Genomic DNA, 26,126 nt, shown 5'->3' on the forward strand with positions numbered 1-26,126 from the left:
CCCTGTCTTGCTAAGCCAGCCACGCCCATCTGCTCCAACACAGACCCAGGGTCTGAACCACGTGCCCGGAGCTTCAGACTTAGCTGAAAGCAGCTTACAGAAGTGTTCCTGTCTTTAACACTCAGATGCCCAACTCCCAATGGAGTCTAAACCCCAAATAAATCTGTTTTACTCTGTATAAAGCTTATGCAGGGTAAACTCATAAATTGTTCGCCCTCTAAAACACTGATAGAGAGATATGCACAGCTGTTTGCTCCCGTCCTGGGTATTAATACATACTCTTGTTGGGGACCCTGGTACCCCAAACGGCAAGGTTCGTTGTCTGACCACGAGAGAGACAGCCAACACCAGCAAGGTCCAAACAGAAAGCTCTTTATTGAAGGGTGCACAGCAACAATAAAGAGCCAGCTCGTCTCCTAAAGAGAACCAGCCTACTCTTTAGAACTACGTACAGGTTATATAGACAGTTCCGTCGCGTCACAGATTATTCATTTCACACAACCCATATCCCACCCCCCTTTGGTTAGTAACAAAAAAACTTAGTAACAAAGCACATCTATCTTTCTTTATAATGTAAGCAAGTCGCGATGCCCCAGCAACTTTCTTATCAGCATGGTTGCCAAGCCCCAGAAACTGGAAGACAGGAGTTAAGAACGGACCTAAGACAGAAACAGGGAGTGAATACAGGGAGGCTGGCTCCTTATCAGTTCCTCAAACGAACTGTTCCTAACCCAGCACATCCGGTATTATGCCAGGAATGCAGCCCCTCTTTTCTCTCACTTTTTCCCAGCTCTGTGAGAGACATGCTGCTCCTCTGTATTTTTCCACTCAGGGATTACCCAGAAACCCCTGGTTAGCCTGACTTCGGTCAGGTTGGCATAACTGGTTTTGTGCTACATCTCTATTCAGGCCTAACACTCTGGGTTAATTAATAAGTAAAAAGTGATTTTATTAAGTACAGAAAGTAGGATTTAAGTGGTTCCAAGTAGTAACAGCCAGAACAAAGTGAATTACTGGACAAAGTGGGGGATTTTCTTGTTTTTTCCTTGTTTTTCCAATGGTTGCATGCAGACGGGGTGGGACTCAGTTTCCCTGGGTGTTACTGGTTTAACGAGGTGAAGGTAGAGGGAGTTTGTTGGTACCGAGGACCGGAGAGGGAAGGTGGGACCCCAGCCAATGGCCTGGAGGATGGAGACCCCAGCAACAGGGGACCTGACAACCCGATGACCCAGCTCAGGAGTCACAGCACAGACCTGGCCTCCCTCAGCACAGCACATCCCAGTCTCCCCTGCATCCAGGTGGGCTCTGCCTGCTCCCCCTCTCCAGCACTGAGCCCCGGTTAGGCCTCTGATATCCCTGGCCCCAAGCCCCGTCTCTGTCCATTGTCTTCTGTCCAGGGAAACAGGGTCAGAAAATGGGTCACCTGGGCCTCCTCTCCTCTCTTCTGTCCTCTGGCCCCTCTGGCTGGAACCGGCTGGTCAGGTCACCGGGGTCCTCTCTTTGCAGCCCATTGTCCTGCCACTGGCCAGAACCGGCTGCAATCCCTGAGCTGGGCCTCCGGGTCACCAGGTCACCAGTCGCTGGGGTCTCCATCCTCCAGGCCATTGGCTGGGGTCCCAAGTTCCCTCGCTGGTTCTCTGCAACAACAAAACTCCCTCTCCCCTCCCCTTGTTAAATGAGTAGCACTGAGTCCCACCCCCTCTGCATGCAAACCATTGGAAAACCAAGGAAAAAGCAAGAAAATCCCCCACTTCAGTCACACAACGTCACACACGTCAGCGGGGGTTCGATCCTGGGGTGCCGCTGTCAGATTGGGAGCTGTTGGGGGGGATTCTCCGGGGCAGGGGTGTTTGGGAGCAGGGGGGGTTGTGCCGGTGTCTCAGCGCCCTGAGGGGAAGCAGCTTGTTCCCTGGGGAGATTCTCTTCTCCAGATGGGGGGATCCAGGCTCCTGGGGGTGCAGAGAGATGGCGGGTTAGAGGGGCCCGTGTCACCCTGGGCCCAGGCCCTGGGGGGAGCATGGGGCACAGAAGGGGGGGGTCACCTTACCTAGGGCACCCCCCCTCGGACGGCTGTAGTAGGCCTCAGCCAGGATCAGCCCCAGGACGAGCAGGACCATGGCGCCCAGCACCAGGCGGGTGATGTTGGTGTTGGTGAAATCTGGGCGCCCTAGGGGGGAAGGGGAGAGTCACTCAGCAGCTCGGACGGGGAGATCAGCAGCTGGCTCTGGGGCCTCCCCAGGACCAGCCCCACTCAGGGGAGGCCACATCCTGCTGCTCTGGGTGCTGAGCCTCAGCTTCCCCGGTGAAGGGGGTTCCCAGGTGGACGAACTGCCCCCCCGAGACACCCGGCACCCCAGGACGGGCCAGGGGATGGGGCCAATCAGAGCCTCAGGGTCCCAGTTCCCCAGAACAGGGAATCACCCCAGCTCCCTGTCCCCCATAGGACCCCTCTGTCCTCTCCCACAGGTGCCTCTGCCCCGGGGTATCTCGGCTGCTGCCAAACACAGCCAGGCAGTGCGCGCAGGGGGAGGCTGGCACATTACCCACTGTCCCCCCACACTCGGGCGGTGCCCAGGGCTCTGGGAACCAGGGCGCAGACAGAGGCAGCAGAACCTCTATTGGGGGGAGGGTCAGGGTGTCCGCTGAGACCCCGGGGGGGGGAGCAAGAACAGAGGGAATTCTGGGTAATGCTCACTCCTATTGCCAGGGGGATGTCATGTGGCCCAAGAGGTGTGAGGTGGGGGGTTGTCCCAGGACTCTGGCACCCAGCTGGGCCCAATTTCACAGCCCAGCCCCTCAGATCCTGCCCTTCCCCTGGGATCCCCCAGCAAATTCCAGGCATCGGGGGGCCTGGAGAACAGAGGGGATGGGATCACGGGATTAAATAGCGACTCTCGGTTCCTACGCACAAGGGGCAGCGTTAAAGTCGCCTCCCTGCCCCGAGTTTCCAGGGGCTCCTGCTCCCACTGGCTGGGGAACCCCCCAGTGACTCTGTCCCTGCTCCCCAGCCGGACGTCCCCTCTGCGGGGTCAGGGCTCAGGGCAGAGCCTAGCTCTGAGCATCCCATTGGCACCGAGCCCCGTGAGGGTCTGGCTGGGGGTGGGGCTGGGAACGGGGATGCTGAGCCGGGCCCCTCACCTCTCACCACCAGCTCCATGGGGTCGCTGGGGTACGACACGGCAGACGGCTGCGATTGGTTGTGATAGGAGCAGCTGTAGATCCCGCCGTGCTCCCGGCGCACGTTGTTGATGTGAAACAGAGCGAGATAGTCCGAATTCACCCATTGGACATTGCGTCCCTCTTTATTCAGCACGAACTGCAGGCCCTCGTCCTGGCCGCAACAAAGGATGGTCACGGCTCCCCCCAGGGAGACCCCCCCGCTGGGGCTCAGCAGGGAGATGTTGGGTTTGGGGTAGCTGGGCTCTGCAGTGGGAAGCAGACAGGCCGTGAGACACAGGCCCCGTCACTCAGCCCTGGGGCCCGTCCTCACCCCGCGGCCTCGGTGGTGGGTCAGACCCGGCGGCCCTGGGGACGGGCTCCTGGATCCCTTTCCACAGGGGCCAGAGTTTCCCCTCAGCCCTGGGCTCACAGCATGAGACACGGAGCCACCCCAGCCCCTGGGGCCCAGAGCTCTGCTCCCCGGCGGGTGACAGGCCAGGTCAGTCTCCAGGGGCCATTCACTCCCTGGCTTCTCTGCTGGGGGGGCTGGGAGCCAGGACTCCTGGGTTCTGTCCCCGGCTCTAGGAGGGGAGTGGGGTCTAGTGGGGAGAGCAGGGAGGATGGGGGCCAGGACTCCTGGGTTCTGGGCACAGCACCACCACTGACTTGTAGGGGACTGTGCAAGTCTCTACTATACACAGAGGTTTATAACCTTCAGCTCCATCCATCACCCCCTAATTGATGTGTTGCCTGGAAAAGGCCCCTGCTCTGCAGCTCCCCTGGGGGCAGGGATCCCCCCTTCCTCCATCCCAAATCTCCAGCGGCTGCTTCTCCCCGCTGGCTGGGGAACCCCCCCAATGTCTCCATCCCCACTCCCCGGCCAGGCATCCTCTCTGCTGGTCCCAGGACTTTACGCAGAAAGAACTCCAGGTCAGGGTACAAACCCTCCCCCGAGCGCCATCACCCTGCTGGGGCTCACTCAGATCGTGGGTTTGGGAAATTCTCACTCTGATGTCAAGAAGAGACAGGAGTTAAACAGGGGAGACCCCCCCCGCCTCCTCCTGCCCCAATTCACTCCATCCGTCATTTGGCCTCTCTAGGAGTCTGTCCCCTACCAGGGTTGGCACTGCCTGCCCATGGGGCTCGGGGGGTAGGGGGGTCACCCAGACATCGCTCAGGACCCGGCTGCATGAGAGATCACCTCTCCCTCCCCCCCCCGCAACCCCACCTGAGGCCAGCCAGGGAGCCTGACCAGTGGGCCCCCTGCAGCTCTGCCTCCCACCCTGGGGTTGGAAATAGCGTCTGTGACCACAGACTGTGGGAGTCGCATATGATTCACCTTTCCCCAGGCCAGGGAACGGGGGGCTGCGAGTGCAGGGGAGGAGCTGTTGTGGGGTGGATCTGGGGGTGGGGGCGGATCTGGGGGGTTCTCCCCATGGCTGCATTGACCAAGAACGTTTCGGTTACCCCAAGGGGGATCTAGAGCCCAGAGACGGGCCCTGTTAGCGTTTGTACGAGCTGAAATAAATCCACATGCCGCCCCCGATCCTCACAGCCTGGTGGGGGCAGAAGTTTGAACCCGGTGGATGGTTCAAATCCCAGCTGCTTTGACAGAGTCCGGGAGCCAGATTTGCCTCCTAGCTGCACCATGGGTGCGTTGGGGGCACAGAAGAACGGGGCCGGGTCTGAGCTCCCAGGGGGAGTTTGGGTTGAGTTTTGGGGAAGGTTCAGGGCTCAGTTCCTCTTTTCCCCACCCCATGCATCCCCTCCCCCATCCTTCATGTTACCGTCCTCCCCACAGACTGATACTCACGTCCCCACACCCCGCTGTGCCCGGCCAGCCAGCAGCCTGGAGAGGAGACAGCTCGTTAGTGACCAGATCCCAGAGCAACTGGGTCCTACACCCTGGTCTCAGATTCCACCCCCCCTCCAAGGACACACGCCCTGGCTGTCTCCGATACTCACCGAGGAGGAGGATGGTGAGAGCAGACGCCATGATGGGGCAGTGGGGTCCCCTCAGCGCTGCCACCAACACCCCAGTGCTGAGCTCCACGGAGCTGAGACCCGAGTGCAAGGGGAATGAGGAACTGCGCCGGGGGCTGCAGCCCCAGGAAGCCCGTGATGCGCTCTGCCCCTTTCTTCCCCATCAGCTGGTTTCTCTGCAATCTCCAGCCAAAATCTACCATGGTCAGAGCAAAGCCAGATCCCTGCAGCACCCAGCAAACCACTTCCCCTCCTGCAGCTGAGCTCCGAGCCCCACAGACACCGAGCCTCAGCTCCTTAGTTCTTGGGACCCTACATCCCCGTGTCTGACCCCTGCCTCGTTCATTTTATCTGGCCTGCCCTGGACACAGAGAGACTCACAGGCTGGTCTCTGATACCCGGCACTGCAGGGCCTGCGCGCCGCATAGGAAAAAGTCAACCTGCCGTCCCCCCGGGGAGGCAGGGAGGGGTCATTATCCCCATTCTACACAGGAGGAAACTGAGGCTCAGACAGATTCACTTTCGTTAGTGAGCTCCCAGGGGTAGGGACTGTCTCCTCACTCTGTGTTTATGCAGTGCCTGGCACAAAGGGGCCCTCATCATGGCGGGGGCCTTACATGCTCCCCCAACCCAAGGGATCCAGCGCTATTGAGGCCAGTGTTTGCAGAGGACACCACTAACGGTGGGCGTCTTGGTTTGTGGGCGCTCGGCCTGAGATCCCCCAATACTGAGGCCACCCCACAAGGAAGGACACTTTTGAAAACTGCGAGGTGCTCCCATCACACAGAGTCCAGTCTCCAGGGTCCATTCACTCCCTGGCTTCTCTGCTGGGAGGGCTGGGAGCCAGGACTCCTGGGTTCTCTCCCCGGCTCTGGGAGAGGAGTGGGGTCTAGTGGAGAGAGCAGGGGGATGGGGGTCAGGACTCCTGGGTTCTGTCCACAGCACCACCACCCACTTGTAGGGCACAGTGCAAGTCCCTACTATTGTCACGGAGTCCCCGAGCGATGCTCTGGAACTGCTCCCCACCAAGCCAGGCAGGACTTTGGGGAGCCTCCTCTCCCTTGGAGCAGAGTGTCTGCCGGCCAAGAAGTTCACATGGCTTCACCTCCTGGGTCTCTCCTTGGAGCATTCAGCATCCTCTGCCCCTCTGTGCGCTTCCCACAGCGATCCCGCCCCAGCAGGGTCCTGGGGAAGCTACAGGGTCCCGCCCCCCCACTTTGCAGTCAGACGTGACTCTCAGCCAGCCAGTAACACAGAGGTTTATTCGATGACAGGAACAGGGTCTAACACAGAGCTTGTAGGTACCGCGAACGGGACCCCTCGGCCGGGTCCATTCTGGGGGGCAGTGAGCCAGACCCCCACGTCTGCACTTCACTCCTCGTCCCCAGCCAGCTCCAGACTCCCAAACCCCCTCCAGCCCCTCCTCTCTGCTCAGCCCCTTTCCCGGGTCAGGAGGTCACCTGACCCCTTTGTCTCCAACACTTTCAGTTGGCACCTTTGCAGAGGAGGGGCCCAGGCCATCAGTTGCCAGGAGACAGAGTGTCAGGCATTTAGGTGCACTGGCCCCTTCCTCTGCAGCAACCACACACCCTTATTCCACCACCTAGATGCTTAAGAACTGCAGAGGGGACACTGAAGCACCAACACTGTATTCAGAGAAAACATTAAGAACATTCCCAGTTCGTCACAACTATACACTGAGGTTTATAACCTTCAGCTCCGCCCATCACCCCCTAACTGATGTGTTGCCTGGGAAAGGCCCCCCCGCTCTGCAACTCCCCCTGGGTCAGGGATACCCCCTTCCTCTGCCCCAAATCCCCAGTGGCTGCTGCTTCCCCCTGGTTGGGGAAGCCCCCAGTGACTCTGTCCCCACTCCCTGGCCGGGCGTCCCCTCTGCTGGGCCCAGGGCTCAGGACAGGGCCTGACTCTGAGTGTTCCATTAGCGCAGAGACTCCCTGTGGGTCTAGCTCGGTGTAGGGCTGGGAGCCGGGGTGCTGAGCCGAGCCCCTCACCTGCTACAATGATCTCGACGGGGTCGCTCAGATATGACCAGTGACTCTGTTGCGTTATGGAGCGATAGTCACAGGTGTAGCTCCCTCCATCCTCCCGGCCGACACTGGGGATGGGAAATTCAGCCACGGTCCCATCAGGTACCTGCCGCACCTGCCGGTTCGGGTGTCCAGCTTTACGCAGAGAGAACTCCATGCCCAGGTACAAAACCTCACAGCGGATGGTGACGCTTCCCCCGAGCGCCACCACCCTGCTGGGGCTCACCCAGAGGGTGGGTTTGGGGTAATTCACACCTTTCTTTCAACAAGAGACAGGAGTTAAACAGGTGAGACACAGCCCCCCTCCCCCCACCACCCCTCCACCCCAATTCAGTCCATCCATCATTCGGCCTCTCTAGGAGTCTGTCCCCTACCAGGGTTGGCACTGCCTGCCCATGGGGCTAGGGGGCAGGGGGTTCACCCTGACGTAGCTGTGACAAAGTGGGGGATTTTCTTGTGTTTGCCTCGGTTTTCCAGTGGTTGCATGCAGAGGGGGTGGGACTCAGTGTCCCTGAGTGTTACTGGTTTAACGGAGTGATGGGAGAGGGAGTTTGTTTCCCGGACAGGGAACTTGGGACCCCGGCCGATGGCCTGGAGGATGGAGACGCCAGCAACTGCTGACCTGAGGACCAGAGGACCCAGCTCAGGAGTCACAGCTGGTTCTGGCCAGTGGGAGGACAATGGGCTGCAAAGAGAGGACCCCGGTGACCTGACCAGCCGGTTCCAGCCAGAGGGGCCGGAGGACAGAAGAGGGGAGAGGAGACCCAGGTGACCCTGTTTACTGGCAGAGAAGACAATGGACAGAGGTGGGACTTGAGGGAGGTAATATCAGATGCCCAGCTGGGAAGCAGGGGGGCTCGGTGCTGGAGAGGGGGAGCAGGCAGAGCCCACCTGGCTGCAGGGGAGACTGGGATGTGCTGGGCTGAAGGAGGCCAGGCCTGAGGCCCTGAGAGTTTCCTGTGCTGGGTTCAACGCTCAATAAACCCTCCTGTGTTACGCTGGCTGAGAGTCGCTCCGGGCTAGAGACCAGGGTTGCTTCATCCTCCTTGTTCTGGTCCAGGTTCCCAGGAAACTTAAACCACCTCTGCCGTGACTCGGCATCATCGTTACTGTCAGTCCGGGGAGGGAGGTTTGTGGTTGGGGCCGGTGCCAGCTCGGCAGCCTCTGGGCCCTGACTCCTCCTTGCCTCCCCAGCGCGGGGGCAGCCGGGGGAGCATCCCCTGGGAAAGGCTCCTGCTCTGCAGCTCCCCCTGGGGGCAGGGATCCCCCCCCTCAGCCCTGAACCCCCAGGAGCTGCTGCTCCCCCCTGGCTGGGGAACCCCCCAGTGACACTGTCCCCCCTCCCTGTCCAGGCCAGTCCTAGGGCTCTGGGCAGAGCCTGGCTCTGAGCATCCCGTCAGGTGCCGAACTTCTGAGGGTGCAACTGGGAGCAGGGACGCCGAGCCGGGCCCCTCACCTCTCACCACCAGCTCCACGGGGTCACTGGGGTACGACAAAGTGAACGGCTCCGATCTGCTGTGATGGGAGCAGCTGTAGCTCCGGTGGGAAATGACGTCCCTCTTTATTCAGCACGTACCGCACGTCCCGGCGCTGCCCGCAACACCGGACGGTCACGGCTGCGCCCAGGGAGACCCCCCCGCTGGGGATCACAGAGATGCTGGGTTTGGGGTAGCTGGGCTCTGCAGTGGGAAGCAGACAGGCCGTGAGACGCAGGCCCCGTCACTCACTCCTGGGGCCCGTCCTCATCACGCGGCTTTAGTGTGGGGTTGTCACGGACTCACAGATCCTGACCGCTCTTGGCCCTGTGAGGTCCGTGGAGGGACCCCCCTTCAGTGCGACAGCCCTTCTCGGGGGTCCACCCTCTTATGGGGGTTAAGCCCCTCTGCCTCCTTGAGCCGCACCTCTCTGAGCCTTAGCGCGTCTGTCTCTCGTCATGGGCCCCTCAGGGAGTCCACCCCGTCTGTTCTCTAGCCCGGAGCGACTCTCGGCCAGTGTAAAACAGGAGAGTTTATTGAGAGTTGAACCCAGCACAGGAAACTCTCAGGGCCTCAGGCCTGGCCTCCCTCAGCCCAGCACATCCCAGTTTCCCTGCATCCCGGTGGGCTCTGCCTGCCCCGCCTCTCCAGCCCAGAGCCCCCCTGCTTCCCAGCTGGGCATCTGAGATCACCTCCCTCAGGCCCTGCCTCTGTCCATTGTCTCCTATCCAGGGAAACAGGGTCGTAAACCAGGTCACCTGGGTCTCCTCTCCTCTCTTCTGTCCTCTGGCCTCTCTGGCTGGAACCGGCTGGTCTGGTCACTGGGGTCCTCTCTTCGCAGCCCATTGTCCTCCCACTGGCAACAATCGGCTGTGCCTCCTGAGCTGGGCTTCCGGGTCACCAGGTCCCTAGTCGCTGAAGTGTCTGTCCTCCTGGCCATTGGCTGGGGCCCCAGTTCCCTCTCCAGTCCTCTGTACCAACAAGCTCCCTCTCCCCTCCCCTCTTCAAACCAGTAACACCCAGGGGAACTGAGTCCCACCCCCTCTGCATGCAACCCCCTGGAAAAAACAAGGAAAAAACAATCAAATCCCCCACTTCGTCACACCATTTAGCCCAGTATCCTGTCCTCTGACAGTGGCCAGTGCCAGGTGCCTCAGAGGGAATGAGCAGAACAGGGAATCATCAAGGTGCCCATTCCCAGCTCCTGGCAAACAGGCTAGGGACACTCAGAGCATGGTGTTGCGTCCCTCCCCATCCTGGCTAATAGCCACTGATGGACCTAACCTCCACTTACTTATCGAGATCTTTTTTTAATCCTGTTATAGTTTTGCCCTTCACAGCATCCCCTGGCAACAGGTTCCATGGGTTGACTTTAGGTTGCGTGAAGAAGTTCTTCTTTTTGTTTTTTTTTTTATGATCTGCTGCCAATTAATTTCCTTGCGTGACCACTAGTTCTTGTGTTATGTGAAGGAGTAAATAACACTTCCTTATTCACTTTCTTCACACCAGTCACAATTTTATAGACCTCTATCATATCTCCCCTTAGTCGTCCCAGTCATTTTAATTTCTCCTCTTGTTTCAGACCCCTAATCATTTTAGTTGCCCATCTCTGTACCTTTTCCAATTCCAATATATCCTTTTTGGGATGGGGTGACCGGGTCTGCGAGCAGTTTTCAAGAGGTGGGTGCACCGTGGATTTATATAGCGGCTCTATGATAATTTCTGTCCTGTTATCTGTCCCTTTCTTAATGGTTCTTAACCTTCGGTTCCGCTTTTTCACTGCCGCTGCACACTGAGTGTATGTGAACCATCACGTCAGCGAACCATCCACAATGACTCCGAGATCTCTTTCTTGCAGGGGCGGCTCCAGGCCCCAGCACACCAAGCGCGTGCTTGGGGTGGCATGCCACGGGGGGCGCTCTGCCGGTCGCCGGGAGGGCGGCAGGCGGCTCTGGTGGACCTCCCGCAGGCGTGCCTGCGGAGGGTCCGCTGGTCCCAGGGCGGCTCCGGTGGTCCACCTAAGCTGCGGGACCAGCGGACCCCCGGAGCCGCCTGCCGCTCTCCCGGCGACCAGCAGAGTGCCCCCAGCGGCATGCCACCCTGCTTGGGGCGGTGAAATGTCTAGAGCCGCCCCTGCTTTCTTGAGTGGTAACAGCTAATTTAGAGCCCATCATTTTGTATGTAGAGTTGAGATGATGCTTTCCAATGTGCATTACTTTGCACTGATCAGCACTGAATTTCATCTGCCGTTTTGTTGCCCAGTCATCCAGTTTGGTGAGATCCCTTTGTAACTCTTCGCAGTCGGTTTTGGACTTAACTACTTTGAATTGTTTTGTATCATATGCAAATTTTGCCACCTCGCTATTTACCCCTTTTCCTAGATCACTTATGAATATACTGAACAGTAATGGTCCCAGTACCGACCCCTCAGGGATACCACTATTTATCTCTCTCCATTCTGAAAACTGATCATTAATTCCTACCCTTTGTTTCCCATCTTTTAACCAGTTACTGATCCATGAGAAAACCTTCGCTCTTATCCCGTGGTGGCTTACTTTTCAAAAGTCAGCTTAAATATTTTTTTTTAAATTTATATTTGTTTTAGAAATCTAGAACTGTTATGTGATTTGGTGTAATTTGCATTATCCTTATGTAAAATTTGAATTCTCCTAAGAAAACATTTAATTTATTCATATCTCTTTTATATGTTGCAGGTCAAAGTGAAAATGAAAAGACAAAAAAAAAAGCAACGATTTTTCCACTCAGAGGCCTCAAAAACCAACCACGGTGAAGAACACACCAAGAACCAAGAATATATCAACATGTCATCTGAAGGTTCAAGTGGTGTATCTACAGCCGACCAGCCCAAGCACAAATACAGCTACTACTAAAGTGTCTCCAAAACCTAAAGGGAGTTCCCGATGTCTGTTGGTCAAAGTGTTCCCATTTATTGACGTTACAAAAGATGGCTACTGGTGCACCTCTTGCAAAAAAGCTTACGAAGAAAGAAAGCTTCCCAGTGCTGTAACTGGTAAAAGTGGAGGAGCATGGTTTGCCAGACCGATCAGCAAAGCCAGTGCTGACAAACTATGCGAAAAGGCTGCAAAACACCAGGCCTCTGGACTGCACCAACATGCAGAAAGCCTTATAAGGCAATCACTGTCAAAGGCAATTTTAGAAGTACTTACTGAGGCTGTTAAGAATGCTGGAGATGCAACACAGTTCGTGTAAACAAACGTGACTGTGGCATCCTGCTTTCTATTTAAGCAAGCGATGCCACACACTACAAACTGGAGGCCAATGTTAAGTGCACTGTCACTTGTTCATCCTGAACTTGAACAGTGGTCGACCAGCAAATGCTCACTATCTTTCTGCAAGAAACTCAGCTGACTGGCTAGACGCATGTGGTGCAACAGTGAAAGACTCAACAGTTGAAAAAGTGAAGAACTCTCTTGGAGGATGGAGACTTCAGCGACTGCTGACCTGAGGACCAGAGGACCCAGCTCAGGAGTCACAGCTGGTTCTGGCCAGTGGGAGGACAATGGGCTGTGAAGAGAGGACCCCAGTGACCTGACCAGCCAGTTCCAGCCAGAGGGGCCAGAGGACAGAAGAGGGGAGAGGAGACCCAGGCGCCCCTGTTTACGTGGGGAGAAGACAATGGACAGAGGCAGGGCCTGGGGAAGATGATATGAGATGCCCAGCTGGGAAGCAGGGGGGCTCTGAGCTGGAGAGGGGGAGTTTATGAGTTTGTCAATTTAACAAAGAAATTGGTATCTACCAGGCTTGTTATCCCAAGGGGAATCTCTGACACGCTTCAAACCAAACACACTGCGTCAGGTAGAACAAACAAACACATTTATTAACTACAATAGATGGATTTTCAGTGATTATAAACCAAAACACAACAAGTCGGATTTGGTCAAATGAAATAAAAGCAAAACGCATTCTAAGCTCATCTTAACACTGTCAGCGCCCGTAGAAACTTATACGTTTCTCACCCCAGGCTGGCTGGGTGCCCTTCCCCAGGCTCTCCCCTTCGATCAGCACTTCAGTCGCTGGGTGCTGGTGTCTGTAGATGGAGGTGGACGAGAGAGAGCCTGGCAAATGTCTCTCCCTCTTCCCTCTTGGCTGTGCCCCCAACCCCTTCAGAGTCAGGGGAGCGTTACCTCATCGCAGTCCCACACTGACCAAGGGAAGGGGGGTGACTCGCTGGAGAGTCCAACAGATCCTTTGTTGCTGCCTAGGCCAGTGTCCTTTGGTCCTGTGAGGCTGGGCTGGGTTTGTCCCGTACATGCCCTGATGAGGTGTGAACTGCCCCTCTGCTCTTGGGGAGCTTTGCCTGGGCTTGTTTTAAGCTATGAAGACACATTTTCAGCCTCATAACTACATACGTGACATTACAACCTATAACATCACTGTAACAACCATACTCGGTGCATCATGAGCCTTCTGAAGACGCCCGAGATGACAAACTTTGCATATTATTATTATCATCATATTATAAGGATGAACATGGGGGTGGAGGGTGTTCCCCCCGAGGTACAGAGTGTCACTTGTGGGGACTAGCAGACTTAGGGGGGCTCTTTAAGCAGAAGTTAAGGGAAACTGAGGCAACAGGGAGCCAGCCGATGTCTGAGCACCCAGGAGCAGGCGGATGTGGGTCAGTGGTGTCTCTGCAGGCTGATCTGTAGGTCCGGAGGCTGCAGGGGCCGGGGGTGGGGAGCATCTCATGCCGGGGCCATGATGGTGGAGCTGAGGGGACTCTTTCTCTGCTCATCACTGAAGGGTAACAAAGCCTCGTTTAATGGAAAACAGTCCCCCATCCCCTGCAGGGGGGATTCAGAACTGCCCTGCTCTGTGTCCTAGCCCCTGCACTGCTCCCAGCAAGTGATGATTCCCATGTCGCCCCAGGGGCCCTTGCAGGGAAGTTCCAAGGTGGGGATTAGCAGTGGGGCTCACCCTGTGCCTGAGGTCTCGAGGAGGGGAACATCGGGGTCAGAGGGTGTTACAGATTGTGGGGGAGTCCGGCCCTGCACCCCTCTTCCTGGGACTTCCAGTGACTCTCAGCCAGCCAGTAAAACAGAAGGTTTATTGGACAACAGGAACACAGGATACAGCAGAGCTCGTGTTCAGAGCCAGGACCCCTCAATCTGGCCTTTCTGGGGTTCAGGGTGTCTGGATTCCAGCCTAGGTTCCCCTGCAAACCCACCACCCAGGTCCCAAACCGAAAAACGGACTCAACCCTCCCGCTCAGCTCCCTTCCTTTGTCTAGCTCCCAGGCAGAGGTGTCACCTCCCCTCCCGCAGGCCTAGCTCATGTTACAGTTTTAATACAGGGTGCCTCACCTAAAATCCTCCCTGGCTCTCCCATCTCCCACACAGACAGCCCCTACTCCATCACAGAGGGTGATCCCCCCCCCCCGATCTCCTGTACGGGCCCTGCCCAGGGATCACTTCCCCTCAGCCCCCCCCCACCCCGGCTCACGGCGATGGAGCCCCCAGCACAGCGGGGAAGGGACGACCCCACGGAGGGGCTGTAAACAGCCGGCGCCAATTGGTCATGGGCACCAGACCCTTCTGCAGCTTCGCCCGGAGTCAGGCTGAGAACCCCGGTGACCTGACAACTGTTGCCCTTCCCCAGAGGGGCTGCAACCCAGCACCGGGCGAAGGGTCCCTGTATAACCAGCCGATGCACCCCCAGGCATGGGCACGGGGGGGCTGTGGGGTGCCCAGGTTGGGCTGGTTTGTGGTTCTGTGTTTATTACAAATCTGGAGATTAACAGGAAGCAAAATAATATAAACAGCCACCTCGGCACATCCCCGCTCCCTCCCCGTGCTGAGCCCCCCACGCCAGCCCCCACATCTGGGTCTGGGCAGGGCAGGGGGACAGCAGCTCGATGGGATGGGGCTGCAGTGGGGGGAGGGCAGCGTCCCCCCTAAATCTTCCCTAGAAGCAGAGTTCTCAGGGCAGGTGCTGCAGGGGGTGAGTCTGTCACTCCCTGGGGGCCGGAGCCCCATGGCTGGGGGGGCTCTCACCGTGGGGCCCCCCGGCTCACATTGATCGTGGCGTACAGGCTGGGCTGGGCGGGCTCAGGGGCAGGGGCCAGGCCCCCCCACTTGCCCTGCAGCGCCCGGCCGTCCAGCTCGGCGTAGGTGAGTCTGTCGGCATCGGGGTCGGGCTCCTGGGGCTGGGATGGGAGAGAGTCACTGAGGTGTGTGTGTGTGTGTGTGTATGAATCCACCAGCACCCCAACACACAAACACACACACACAGAGCTGGTGATCCCATAAGCTCCCCCCCCCAACAACCCAACCCCCACCCCAAACCACTGAGGATGCCAGGAAAGGTGGGGGGGGAGGTGTGAGGGGCTGCTGGGGTCCATGTGGGTCAGGGTTGGGGGTCAGGCCCCCATGGGGGAACAGGGGACACTTACCGGGGTCTGCGTCTCTTTCCCTTTGTCGATGGAGGTGTCTGTGGAACAGAGACACCCGCTGAGCTGCACCCCCGGCCGGCCCAGAGCAAACCCCACACCCAGCTCCAACCCCCCCATCCAGCCAGAGGGGTCAGAGCCCGGCAGAGCCACCCCCCAACCCCACAGCATGGGCCAGGGACATTAGCCCCGTGTTACAGAGATTAAAACGGAGGCACAGAGATGTCTGGGGGTTACAGCAGGGGCGGGGGCTGGGAGTCAGAACTCCTGTGTTCTCACCCTGGCTCGGGAGGGGAGTAGGGTCTAGTGGTTAGAGCAGGGGGCTGGGAGCCAGGAGTGGATGGGGAACTAGAGCGGGAAGGGAGGGTGGCCCCAGGGAGCTCCTGGGAGTCCAACACTCTCAGCTGACACCGGCTACCTCTGGGGCCCTCTCCTTAGCCCCGCCCAGCAGCAGCTGTAAATCAGGCCCCGCCCCATGTGGGTGAAGCCCCCACAAGCCCCTCCCCTCCACCAGGAGTCCTCCCCCACCCTGGTACCCCCTTGGGTGTGTTACTCACAGAGGGGGTCTTGCTGAGCCGGCGCCTTTAATGCCCCCATAGGGCTGGTGCTAAAAGAGAAAATTCCCTTGTAAATATCATATCCCCCCTACCTGCAGGGAGATTCCCCAACACACCCAGAGAACCCCCATCCTGCCTCACAGTGAACCCAGTTCCCTAACCCCCCCTTGCCCCAACCACCAGACTCCACCCTCATCCCGCTCTAACCACTAGTCCCCACTCCCCTCCCTGAGCTGGGGACAGAACCCAGGAGCCCTGTGAGCCAGGCAGGTCTATCGGGAGTGGGGAGGAGCCGGGTTCCTACCTGCTTAGTCTCGGTGCGGCTCCTCTTCCTGCAGAGGGACACAAACCAGAATCCCCCATAAGCCGATCGGGATCCTCTGGTCCCAGCACCCGGCCACCCCCCCCACCCCGCCCAGGGCAGCAGGGATGGAGGGCAGCACAACACCGTAGCATGTACCGGGGTGAGGGGGAGATTAACTCAGGGGGGCTTTTCCTGTCCCCAGTCCTCCCTCATTCATGACTCGTTATAACAAACCTGATCCATAGGTTGGCTCCCCTGGCACCCCATGTACCGGAGAGGCCCGGTGCTGATGGCTCTTTATACAGGAACCCTTCAGCTGGTGCTGAGATGCGGCTCCTCTGGGGTGGGACAGCTGTGTGTGTACAGGGATTACTCAGGCAGCAGACCCTGCTGAGTTCCCCCCCGTCCCCTGCCCTCCCTTGGCTTTCCCGGCACAGTCCCCCATCCCAGCCCTGACCCCATCCGGCCCTGCTTAGCGGCAGGTTTAACCCTTCCCTCGCTGGACGGGGTACTCACTGGCTCGGATTTTTCTGAAACAGACGAAGGCCACAAGGAAGAGAAGCAGGAGGAGGCCAGCGGCTGCTACGCTCATCCCGGCGATGATGGCCCAAGTCAGAGGTCTCGATCCTGCTGGGAAACAGCAGCAGCCGTGAGTGCCGGGGGCGGCTGGTCTGTTCCCCTCCCCACAGCCCCTTCCACCCCAGGCGGCGCCCAAGGGGCTGGGACACCTCAGGACGCAGCCAGCAGAAAATTCTATGGGGAGGATGTTTGGGGCCCCAGGGCATCAAGTGGGGTCAGACCCAGCAAGGTTTGGGAGATTTGTAGCACTAGGGGCCACTGGGCTGCAGGGGGTGGGGGGCTCAGTAGGGGGCGCTCTCCCCATCGGTCAGGGCTGGCCCCACTGCCCCAGCACGGCACTAGGGGGCGCTGTCTGATCCCACCTGGCCGTCATTTCTAAGGCATTTCACCCCCTTCCCATGGCCACACCGGCTCAGGCCAACGGGCCCATCTAGCCCGGTATCCCGCCTCCCAGGCTGGCTGCTGCCGGCTGCTTCGCAGGGAGCTCCAGGGCACCATCCCCCATGGCCACTGATGGGCCCAGCTGCCCCCAGAGGAAGCAGCCTCCGGCTGCTCTGTTAGCGGCGGGTTCGTGTCGGAGCAGGAGGCTTCGCTCCCCTCCCAAATCCATTGGTGCGGGGAGGGGGGAATCACTGCCCCTGAGAACAGCCTCCATCCCTCCCCCCCGGGCAACCACTGGGGGAAGCTGCCCCATAATCTGTGACTCAGTAGATTCTCCCCCCGGCCCCGGTACCTGGCTCTGGGCTGTCCAGGCGGGTGGGAGCTGGCGCCGCTCCAGGCTGGGTCGGGTCGGTTCCCGTTGCGGGAATAGAACCAGCGTCTGTTGAGGTGGGGGGAGGGGCTGAAACACCGACTCTTAGTTCGCCCCACACTGGGGGGCCCCAGAGCCCCGGCCGCTGGGAGAGCAGGACAGGAGAAGCCCCAGCGCTCTGACCCGCAGAAGTGGGGGTGGGGGCAGGGGAAGCCTTAGCACTGGGACCTCCCCAGCAGCCCCAGGATGGGAGGACTCTCGCTACCTGCCGCTGCCTCAGGGCTGGGGGACTCTCACTCCCCGCTGCACCCCAGGGCCAGGGCGTGGGACAGAGCTTCTCCGGTCTGGGGGTCACAGTGTGTGTGTGTGGGGGGGGCAGAAAGTAGCGAATGGGTTGCGGGGCTGCAGTGTGGGGACAGTTTTGGGCGGGGCCATGGGTGGAACAGGGGCGGGGCCCCGGGATGGGGCAGAAAGGGGCGGGGCTGTGGGCGGGACCGCAGGCCGAGGAGTGGAACAGGAGAGGGACGCAGGTGGAAGGGGGGGGAGGGATCCCCCCTTGCTCTGGCCCAGGGCCCCAGGAAACCTTAATCCACCTCAGCCCGTGACTCAGCATCGGTTGCTACTGTCAGTCCGGGGAGGGTCTCCTGGAGGCGCCGGTGGGTGCTCGATCCCGCTCTGCCTCTGGCCCCACCCCGACTCCAGCCCTGCCCCCCCTTCCCACCCCCATTCCAACCCCTCCCCCAAAGTCCACACCCCAACTCCACCCCCTCCCTGCCCCTTTTCCAACCCCTTCCCCAAATCCCCACCTCCTCCCCTGAGCGCCCTGAGTTCCCACTTGTGACGAAGTGGGGGAGGTTCTTGTTTTTTCTGTGTTTTCCAGTGGGTTGCATGCAGAGGGGGTGGGACTCAGTTTCCCCAGGTGTTACTGGTTTAACGAGGTGATGGGAGAGGGAGTTTGTGGGTACAGAGGACCGGAGAGGGAACTTGGGACCCCGGCCGATGGCCTGGAGGATGGAGACCCCAGCGACTGGGGACCTGGTGACCCGGCGACCCGGCTCAGGAGTCACAGCTGGTTCTGGCCAGTGGGAGGACAATGGGCTGCGAAGAGAGGACCCCGGTGACCTGACCAGCCGGTTCCAGACAGAGGAGAGCTGAGAGGAGAGGAGACCCAGGCCTTCCTGTTTACGAGCCTGTTTCCCTGGAGAGAAGACAATGGACAGAGCGGGGGCTTGGGGCTGGTGATCTCAGATGCCCAGCTGGGAAGCAGGGGGGCTCTGGGCTGAAGAGGGGGAGCAGGCAGAGCCCACCTGGCTGCAGGGAGACTGGGATGTGCTGGGCTGAGGGAGGCCAGGCCTGAGGCCTGGAGAGTTTCCTGTGCTGGGTTCAACCCTCAATAAACCCTCCTGTTTTACGCTGGCTGAAAGTCGCTCCAGTCTAGAGATCATGGGGGCATCAACGCCTTCGGGGGTGAGGAGGCTCTGGGGGTCCAGAGCGAGTGGACTCCCTGAGGGGGCCCACGGTAGAGACAGACGCGCTAAGGCTCAGAGAGGTGCGGCTCCAGGAGGTGGAAGGGCCTGACCCCGAGAGAGAGTGGATCCCCGAGAAGGGCCATCGCACTGAAAGGGGCACCCCCCACCGACCGCATGGGGCCACGAGTGGGCACGATCTGTGAGGCCATTACAACGCTCCTCCCCTCTACCTCCCAGAGCTTGTTATGCCGTGAAACAGCTGTTTTGCAGCAGCAAGCGCTGGGAGGTAGGCGGAGAAGCAGGGACGTGGTGCGCTCAGGGGAGGAGGCAGAGGTGAGGTGAGGCGGAGGTGGAGGTGGGGAGGGGACCTTGGCTGTTTGTGGGTGCAGAGCCCTGGAGCACCAGGAGCTGGCGCCTATGCCTGGGCCCTGACTCCTCTGTGCGTCCCCAGTGCGGGGGCAGCCAGGGGAGTATCCCCTGGGAAAGGCCCCTGCTCTGCAGCTCCCCCTGGGGGCAGGGATCCCCCCTCCCCCAGCCCTGAATCTCCAGTGGCTGCTGCTCCCCCATGGCTGGGGAACCCCCAAGTGACTCCATCCCAGATCCAAGACACTGTGTCCCCTCTGCCAGGCCCAGGGCTCAGGGCAGACCCTGGTTCTGAGCGTCCCATCAGTGCAGAGACCCCCTGTGGGTCCGGCTGGGGGTGGGGCTGGGAGCCGGGACAGTGAGCCGGACCCTTCACCTGCTGCAATGATCTCGACGGGGTCGCTGGGCTGCGAGGAGACGAAGGGCTCTGACCGGGGCCGGTAGCTGCAGCTGTAGCTCCCTCCGTGCTGCCGGCCCACGCTGGGGATGCGGAACTCGGCCCAGGCCCCAGCAGGGTCCATGCGTTGCTGCGGGTTCAGGTCTCCAGCCTTGTACAGGAAGAAGCTCACGTCCCGGCGCTGCCCCTGACACCAGATGGTGGCGTCTGCCCCTGGGGCAGTGACCGAAGTGAGGCTCAGGGAGATGGAGGGTCTGGGTAACTCTGGATCTGCGCACAGGAGACAGACACTGAGAGCCAGACCCAGGCACCCACCCAGCCCCGGCTGGCCCCAACCACATGCAGATCCAGGGGCCCCCAAGCAGAGATTCTCTGCCAGATCCCAGAGTTCCCCCCACCCAGAATCCCGGCCCTGCCAGCTGGGCTCCCACCCCACAGACACCGAGTTACAGCTCCCTAGTGTTGGGATCCTCATATGCCGTGTGTGGCCCCTGCCTCATCCACTGCCGTGGACAGAGCAACTCACAGGCTGGTCTCTGGGCCTGAGCCCCACACAGGAAGGGAGTCAGCCCCCCAGGGAGGGGTCATTATCCCCGTTCTACACAGGAGGAAACTGAGGCACAACCAGATTCACTTTCCTCAGCGAGCTCCCAGAGACAGGGATTGTAACGTTACTCTGTGTTTATGCACAAAGGGGCCCTGATCATGGCGGGGGCCCTACATGCTCTCCTAACACAAGGGATCCAGCGCTATTGAGGTCAGCGTTTGCAGACGTCTCCACTAACTGGGGGTGTCTCGGTTTGTGGGCGCTCGGCCTGAGATCCCCCAAGATTGAGCCCCCCCCCCCAAGGAAGGGCACTTTTGAAAACCACGACGTGCTCCCATCACACAGAGTCTGTGGCTGCGCCAGGAGCTGGACCAGATCTCCTGGGTCCCAGCCCAGCGCCGTGTCCACCAAGCCACAGCTTCTCCTTCAACCCCTGCCTCATTCAGCCCTGGCTGGGGAACTGCCTGGGGCGGGGCCTGGAGAACAGAGGCGATGGGATCAGGGGATTAAATAGCGACTCCCGGTTCCTACGCACAAGGAGCAGCGTTAAAGTAGCCTCCCTGCCCTGAGACTCCAGGGGCTGCTGCTCCCCCTGGCTGGGGAACCCCCCAGTGACTCCGTCCCCGTTCTCCAGCCGGGCGTCCCCTCTGTGGGGTCAGGGCTCAGGGCAGAGCCTGGCTCTGAGCGTCCCATTGGCACCGAGCCCCCGTGAGGGTCTGTCTGGGGGTGGGGCTGGGAACGGGGACGCTGAGCCGGGACCCTCACCTCTCACCACCAACTCCACGGGGTCACTGGGGTCTGACATCTTGAACGGCTCCGATCTGCTGTGATAGGAGCAGCTGTAGCTCCCGCCTTGCTCCCGGCTCACGTTGTTGATGAGAAACAGAGCCTGTGAGTCCGAATCCACACTTTGGAGATGGCGTCCATCTTTATTCAGCATGAACTGCACGGCATGATGCTGCCCCTTACACCAGATGCTCACGGATCCCCCCAAGGAAACCCCTTCGCTGGGGATCCCAGAGATGCTGGGTTTGGGGTAGCTGGGCTCTGAAGTGGGAAGCAGACAGGCCGTGAGACACAGGCCCCGTCACTCAGTCCTGGGGTCCGTCCTCACCACGTGGCCTCAGTGGTGGGTCAGACCCGGCGGCCCTGGGGACGGGCTCCTGGATCCCTTTCCACAGGGGCCAGAGTTTCCCCTCAGCCCTGGGCTCACAGCATGAGACATGGAGCAACCCCAGCCCCTGGGACCCAGAGCTCTGCTCCCCGGCGGGTGACAGGCCAGGCCAGTCTCCAGGGGCCATTCACTCCCTGGCTTCTCTGCTGGGAGGGCTGGGAGCCAGGACTCCTGGGTTCTCTCCCCGGCTCTGGGAGGGGAGGGGGGTCTATTGGGGAGAGCAGGGAGGATGGGGGCCAGGACTCCTGGGTTCTATGCACAGCACCACCTCCGACTTGTAGGGGACTGTGCAAGTCTCTACTATACACTGAGGTTTATAACCTTCAGCTCCGTCCATCACCCCCTAACTGATGTGTTGCCTGGGAAAGGCCCCTGCTCTGCAGCTCCCCCTGGGGGCAGGGATCCCCCCTTCCTCTGTTCCAAATCTCCAGTGGCTGCTTCTCCCCCCTGGCTGGGAACCCCCTAATGTCTCCATCCCCACTCCCCGGCCAGGCGTCCCCTCTGCTGGGCCCAGGGCTTTACGCAGAAATAACTCCATGTCTGGGTACAAACACTCCCCCGAGCGCCACCACCCTGCTGGGTCTCACCCAGATCGTGGGTTTGGGAAATTCTCACCCGGATGTCAAGAAGAGACAGGAGTTAAACAGGGGAGACCCCCCCCCGATCCCTTCCCACCCCAGTTCACTCCATCCCTCATTCGGCCTCTCTAGGAGTCTGTCCCCTACCAGGGTTGGCACTGCCTGCCCATGGGGCTCGGGGGCAGGGGGTTCACCCAGACGTCGCTCAGGACCCGGCTGCATGAGAGATCACCTGCCCCCCTGCCAGCCCTCCCGAGGCCAGCCAGAGAGCCTGACCAGTGGTCCCCCTGCAGCTCTGCCCCCCACCCTGGGGTTGGAAATAGCATCTATGACCACAGACCGTGGGAGTCGCATATGATTCACCTTTCCCCAGGCCATGGGAACGGGGGGCTGCGAGTGCAGGGGAGGAGCTGTTGGGGGGCGGATCTGGGGGGTTCTCCCCATGGCTGCACTGACCAAGAACGTTTCGGTTACCCCAAGGGGGATCTAGAGCCCAGAGACGGGCCCTGTTGGAGTTTGTACGAGCTGAAATAAATCCACGTGCCGCCCCCGATCCTCACAGCCTGGTGGGGGCAGTAGTTTGAACCCAGTGGGATGGTTCAAATCCCAGCTGCTTTGCCAGAATCCAGGAGCCAGATTCAGCTCCTAGCTGCACCATAGGTGTGTTGGGGAACAGAACGGGGCCGGGTCTGAGCTCCCAGGGGGAGTTTGGGTTGAGTTTTGGGGAAGGCTCAGGGCTCTGTTCCTCTTTTCCCCACCCCATGCAGCCCCTCCCCTGTCCTTCATGTTACCCACCTCTGCACAGACTGATACTCACCTCCCCACACTCTGCTGTGCCCGGCCAGCCAGCAGCCTGCAGAGGAGACAGCTCGTTAGTGACCAGATCCCAGAGCAACTGGATCCTACACCCTGGTCTCAGACCCTGCCCCCCTGAATAGGCACACCCCCGGTCTCAGATCCCCCCCCACCCCCAAGGACACATGCCCTGGCTGACTCCGACACTCACCGAGGAGGAGGACGGTCAGAGCAGACACCATAATGGGGCAGTGCAGGACCCTCAGCGCTGCCACCAACACCCCAGTGCTGAGCTCCACCCAGCCTGAGGCCCCAGTGCGAGCGGAATGAGGAACTGCGTCGGGGGCTGCAGTCCCAGGAAGCTCGTGATGTGCTCGACCCCTTTCATCCCATTGGATGGTTTCTCTGTGTCGGGGAGATCTCTATCCCAGACTTTTCAGGTTCGTCCCGCAAAGAGACAAACAACTCAGTGAAATCCAAATACCAAGTTCTTTATTAATGCACACGTCAATGAAGAACAACCCCTGCTCCACACAGAACCAGCCCCTGCCCTCTGCAGATTCAAACTGTGTTTTATTAGCGGCTCCATCGTGTCATCACTTACGTCGTGTCATCGCTGCACCTTCCCAGTTATACTTTCCCAGCATAGAAGAGAAAAACAAAGAGCAACTGTTATTTCATGATAAGCCTCAAAAAGGTACAAGTTGCTTCAAACCAGCTTCTGCAAGTATTTTTCCCAGACCCTGCAAGCACTGTCCTATCTAGCAAGGTCATAAATCTGGCCTGTTTACCCCAGCCAGTAAATTTTTTTTCTTCAGTAGGCCTTGCTGTGTTATTGCGAAGCAGAACAGGCCATCAAGCCAAACTCATCAAGCCCCTGCTTTGTTCCTAGAGGACCCACCAAGGGGACTTGAGGAACACAACTGAAATTATACTACAAAGGAAGGACGCCGAGCTTTAGGAGTTGGTTTACACATTTGGGACATTAAACTTATCATTTGTTGAAAGCACAAATAACAACATTGTAAGCATACAAAGATTACAACAAGCCCCAAAACCAAAAAAGCCCGAGTCAGGGCCGGCTCCAGACACCAGACGAGAAAGCACGTGCCTGGGGCGGCACATTGAAAGGGGCGGCATTCCGGCCAATCTTGGGGCGGCCAGCCCAGCCCTGCAGGGACACGGACCCTGGCCCAGGGGGCAGGGCAGGAACTAATGATCCCTGCCGCTCATTGTGCTGCCGGGCTCCCCGGGACGCGCCACTCCCCGCTGCCTGCACTGGCCTCCGCCTCCCGTGCCATTCTGAGCCCAGCCTGGCCGAGCCGCCTTTAAAGGAGTGGCTGAGCCACCACCTCCTGCAGCCCCTGGGCACCAGAAGGAGGAAGGGTTCTGCGGCGGCCCAGTGGTCAGAGGAGGGCAGGAGGGTTCTGTGGCGGCCCGGCGGGCAGCGGAGGGCAGGAGGGTTCTGTGGCGGCCCGGCGGGCAGCGGAGGGCGGGAGGGTTCTGTGGCGGCCCGGCGGGCAGCGGAGGGCGGGAGGGTTCTGTGGCGGCCCGGCGGGCAGCGGAGGGCGGGAGGGTTCTGTGGCGGCCCGGCGGGCAGCGGAGGGCGGGAGGGTTCTGTGGCGGCCCGGCGGGCAGCGGAGGGCGGGAGGGTTCTGTGGCGGCCCGGCGGGCAGCGGAGGGCGGGAGGGTTCTGTGGCGGCCCGGCGGGCAGCGGAGGGCGGGCCCCACTGATCCCGGCACCTGCTGTTTGCACTGTGCTGAGCCCCGCTGCAATGCCGGCCCCGCGCGGAGGTCGCAGACCCCAGCCAGTGCTGCCTGTGTTGGCCCCCTCGGAGCCTGCCCGGCTGGGAGAGGCACCCCAAGGCCCGAGGGGGGAGCCCCTCTCGCCCAGCTGCGAGCGGGCTACAGCGCCTGGCTGCCCACGGGCGGAGGGAGTGGGCGGGTGCTGCCCTTCATGAGCTCCTTGCGGCTGCCTTTTTTTTTTTTTTTTTTTTGCGCTTCGGTAGTCCGGCCGCTTTTTTTTTTTTTTTTTGCCTGGGGCGGCAGAAAAGCTAGAGCCGGCCCTGGCCCCAGTAAATATGTGTTACCCCAACCTGCTGGAAGGGTTTGATAAGCTGTATGATTACATAGCCAATACCAGCCAGATCCTTTAGGGACGTGCCAAGAGGAGCTGGAATAAGTTTGAATAGTGATTTTACAGCTTGTACAATTACCCACAAAGCTGCTTTTGTCTGAGGAGTGCCGGCTTATGCAGAAAGCATAAGAACCCTGGGCTACCATATCAATGGACCGAGTCTGGTTCCACGGAACAGACAAGCTGGTGAAAGCACTGTCCCGAGACGTGACATTTTCCCATGACCTGAGAGAGATGAGTACCCCCAACAACGGGATACCTTGACCAAAGTGCGTGGGGGTCTGAATACACATTCAGCATTGTGTTTGGTTTACACTTTGCACTATAGCACGTGTTAAATCCAGAAAACGATTACCTGTCCAATCATTAAGCGCTTTTCAGGTAAGGGGTTGAGACCAGTCAACATTCTTTTTGGCACCTCGCACATTTCTTAAACGTCCAGAAGGAAGGTGATCTCGATATAGGACTGTAGACGGGTCGGACTCAACCCTGCGGCGCCTCCTGCTGGTGACTCTGGGAATTAGCTCTGTTCCAGCACTGGAGCGCCCTCTGCAGGCTGGTGATCAGCCTGTCCTCTGGCCCCCGGGTCCCTCCCTGGACTCGGTGCCCTTTTACATGGGGGTGCTGCCCCCTGGCAGTAACCCCTTTTCTCTCAGGGCTTCCCCTTCTCAGGGAACCCCACCCTCTATCCCCACCTTACCTCAGTGTATGGCTACTGCCAGTCATTGTCTAGCCCCACGCCCTGGGGCAGGCTGCAGTATCAGCCAACTCATCACTGGCAAGGAGGGTTTGGACCTGCTGCCTTGGCCTACCCCTGGGCTGCCCTCTGCAACCCCCAGCACCTGTTAGCCCAATGCTAGGCCACAGCCTGGGGCTTTCCAGGCTGAAGCTCCCCAGCTCCTCAGCCTTTCCCCAGCCCTGCTTCACTCAGGTATCCAGCCTCAAGCTCCCTGCAGCCAGGCCCTTCCCTCTCTGAAGGCAGAGAGATTCTCTGCCTCTGGCTTCCCTGGCCTTTTATAGGTGCCAGCTGTCGCTCAGTTTGGGGCGTGGCCCCAGCTGCAGCCACTTCCCCATTCAGCCCAGCTGAAAGGCTGTTTTCTCCAGCCTCGGCCCCTTCCCAGGGCTGTTTTTAACCCCTTCAGGGCCGGAGCAGGGGTCCACCCTGCTACACCCTCCCCACCTCAAGAACCCCTCCACCGGGGGGCGGGCGGGGTGCTCTACCAGCCCAGCTTTCTCCTCAGCTGGGGCCGCAGAGAATCCCTTTCTGCTCGCAGGCTCTCCATTGTTTGGAGCAGCCTGCTTGCTTCATCCACAGTCTGGGTCCCCACCACAGACCTCCCTAGTCCTACGTGGGTCCCCACTTCTGTTTGGGTCCCCACC

General features: G+C 59.7%; 3 protein-coding genes across 7 annotated transcripts in view; all 3 read right to left on the reverse strand.

Annotated features, from left to right (window-relative positions):
- LOC123350118 (leukocyte immunoglobulin-like receptor subfamily A member 6) overlaps positions 1-20,396 on the reverse strand; it is a 31,428-nt gene extending 11,032 nt beyond the window's left edge. For both annotated transcript variants that reach the window (XM_044988507.1, XM_044988506.1), the window contains exon 1: positions 19,516-20,396. In XM_044988507.1, the coding sequence (XP_044844442.1) occupies positions 19,516-19,990 (475 nt within the window). In that variant the 5' untranslated portion in view covers positions 19,991-20,396. The remainder of the gene's footprint in view (positions 1-19,515) is intronic.
- Positions 1,666-9,995, reverse strand: LOC123350114 (immunoglobulin superfamily member 1-like). Its single transcript, XM_044988499.1, has 6 exons — positions 9,960-9,995; positions 7,155-7,449; positions 4,973-5,008; positions 3,139-3,423; positions 2,048-2,167; positions 1,666-1,949 (listed from the first exon to the last, which is right to left on the reverse strand). The coding sequence occupies exons 2-6, from the start codon at positions 7,345-7,347 to the stop codon at positions 1,807-1,809; spliced, it is 777 nt and encodes a 258-aa protein (XP_044844434.1). The 5' UTR covers positions 7,348-7,449; positions 9,960-9,995; the 3' UTR covers positions 1,666-1,806.
- LOC123350096 (proline-rich receptor-like protein kinase PERK2) overlaps positions 12,999-26,126 on the reverse strand; it is a 35,064-nt gene continuing 21,936 nt past the window's right edge. The window contains exons 1-7 of one of the 4 annotated variants that reach the window (XM_044988466.1): positions 17,269-17,974; positions 16,473-16,583; positions 16,191-16,308; positions 15,957-15,984; positions 15,653-15,702; positions 15,099-15,136; positions 12,999-13,444 (exon numbers count right to left, since the gene is read on the reverse strand). In XM_044988466.1, coding sequence (XP_044844401.1) covers positions 13,215-13,444; positions 15,099-15,136; positions 15,653-15,702; positions 15,957-15,984; positions 16,191-16,308; positions 16,473-16,583; positions 17,269-17,899 — 1,206 coding nt within the window. In that variant the 5' untranslated portion in view covers positions 17,900-17,974 and the 3' untranslated portion in view covers positions 12,999-13,214. Of the gene's footprint in view, positions 13,445-15,098; positions 15,137-15,652; positions 15,703-15,956; positions 15,985-16,190; positions 16,309-16,472; positions 16,646-17,268; positions 17,975-26,126 lie in introns of those variants that run through there. The other 3 variants (XM_044988465.1, XM_044988468.1, XM_044988470.1) reach the window with 3 other exon arrangements.

This window comes from Mauremys mutica, chromosome 15 (genome assembly GCF_020497125.1).
Source record: "Mauremys mutica isolate MM-2020 ecotype Southern chromosome 15, ASM2049712v1, whole genome shotgun sequence".
Lineage (NCBI taxonomy): Eukaryota > Metazoa > Chordata > Testudines > Geoemydidae > Mauremys > Mauremys mutica.

Bases quoted from the DNA above. Each gene is read 5' to 3' on its own strand.
- LOC123350114 (XM_044988499.1), bottom strand. From the start codon at position 7,347: ATGGAGTTCTCTCTGCGTAAAGCTGGACACCCGAACCGGCAGGTGCGG. The intron at 5,009-7,154 runs GTGAGGGGCTCG...TCTCCTCTCCAG, and splicing joins CGTCGAGATCATTGTAGCAG to GCTGCTGGCTGGCCGGGCAC. The intron at 3,424-4,972 runs GTGAGTATCAGT...TTCCCACTGCAG, and splicing joins GCACAGCGGGGTGTGGGGAC to AGCCCAGCTACCCCAAACCC.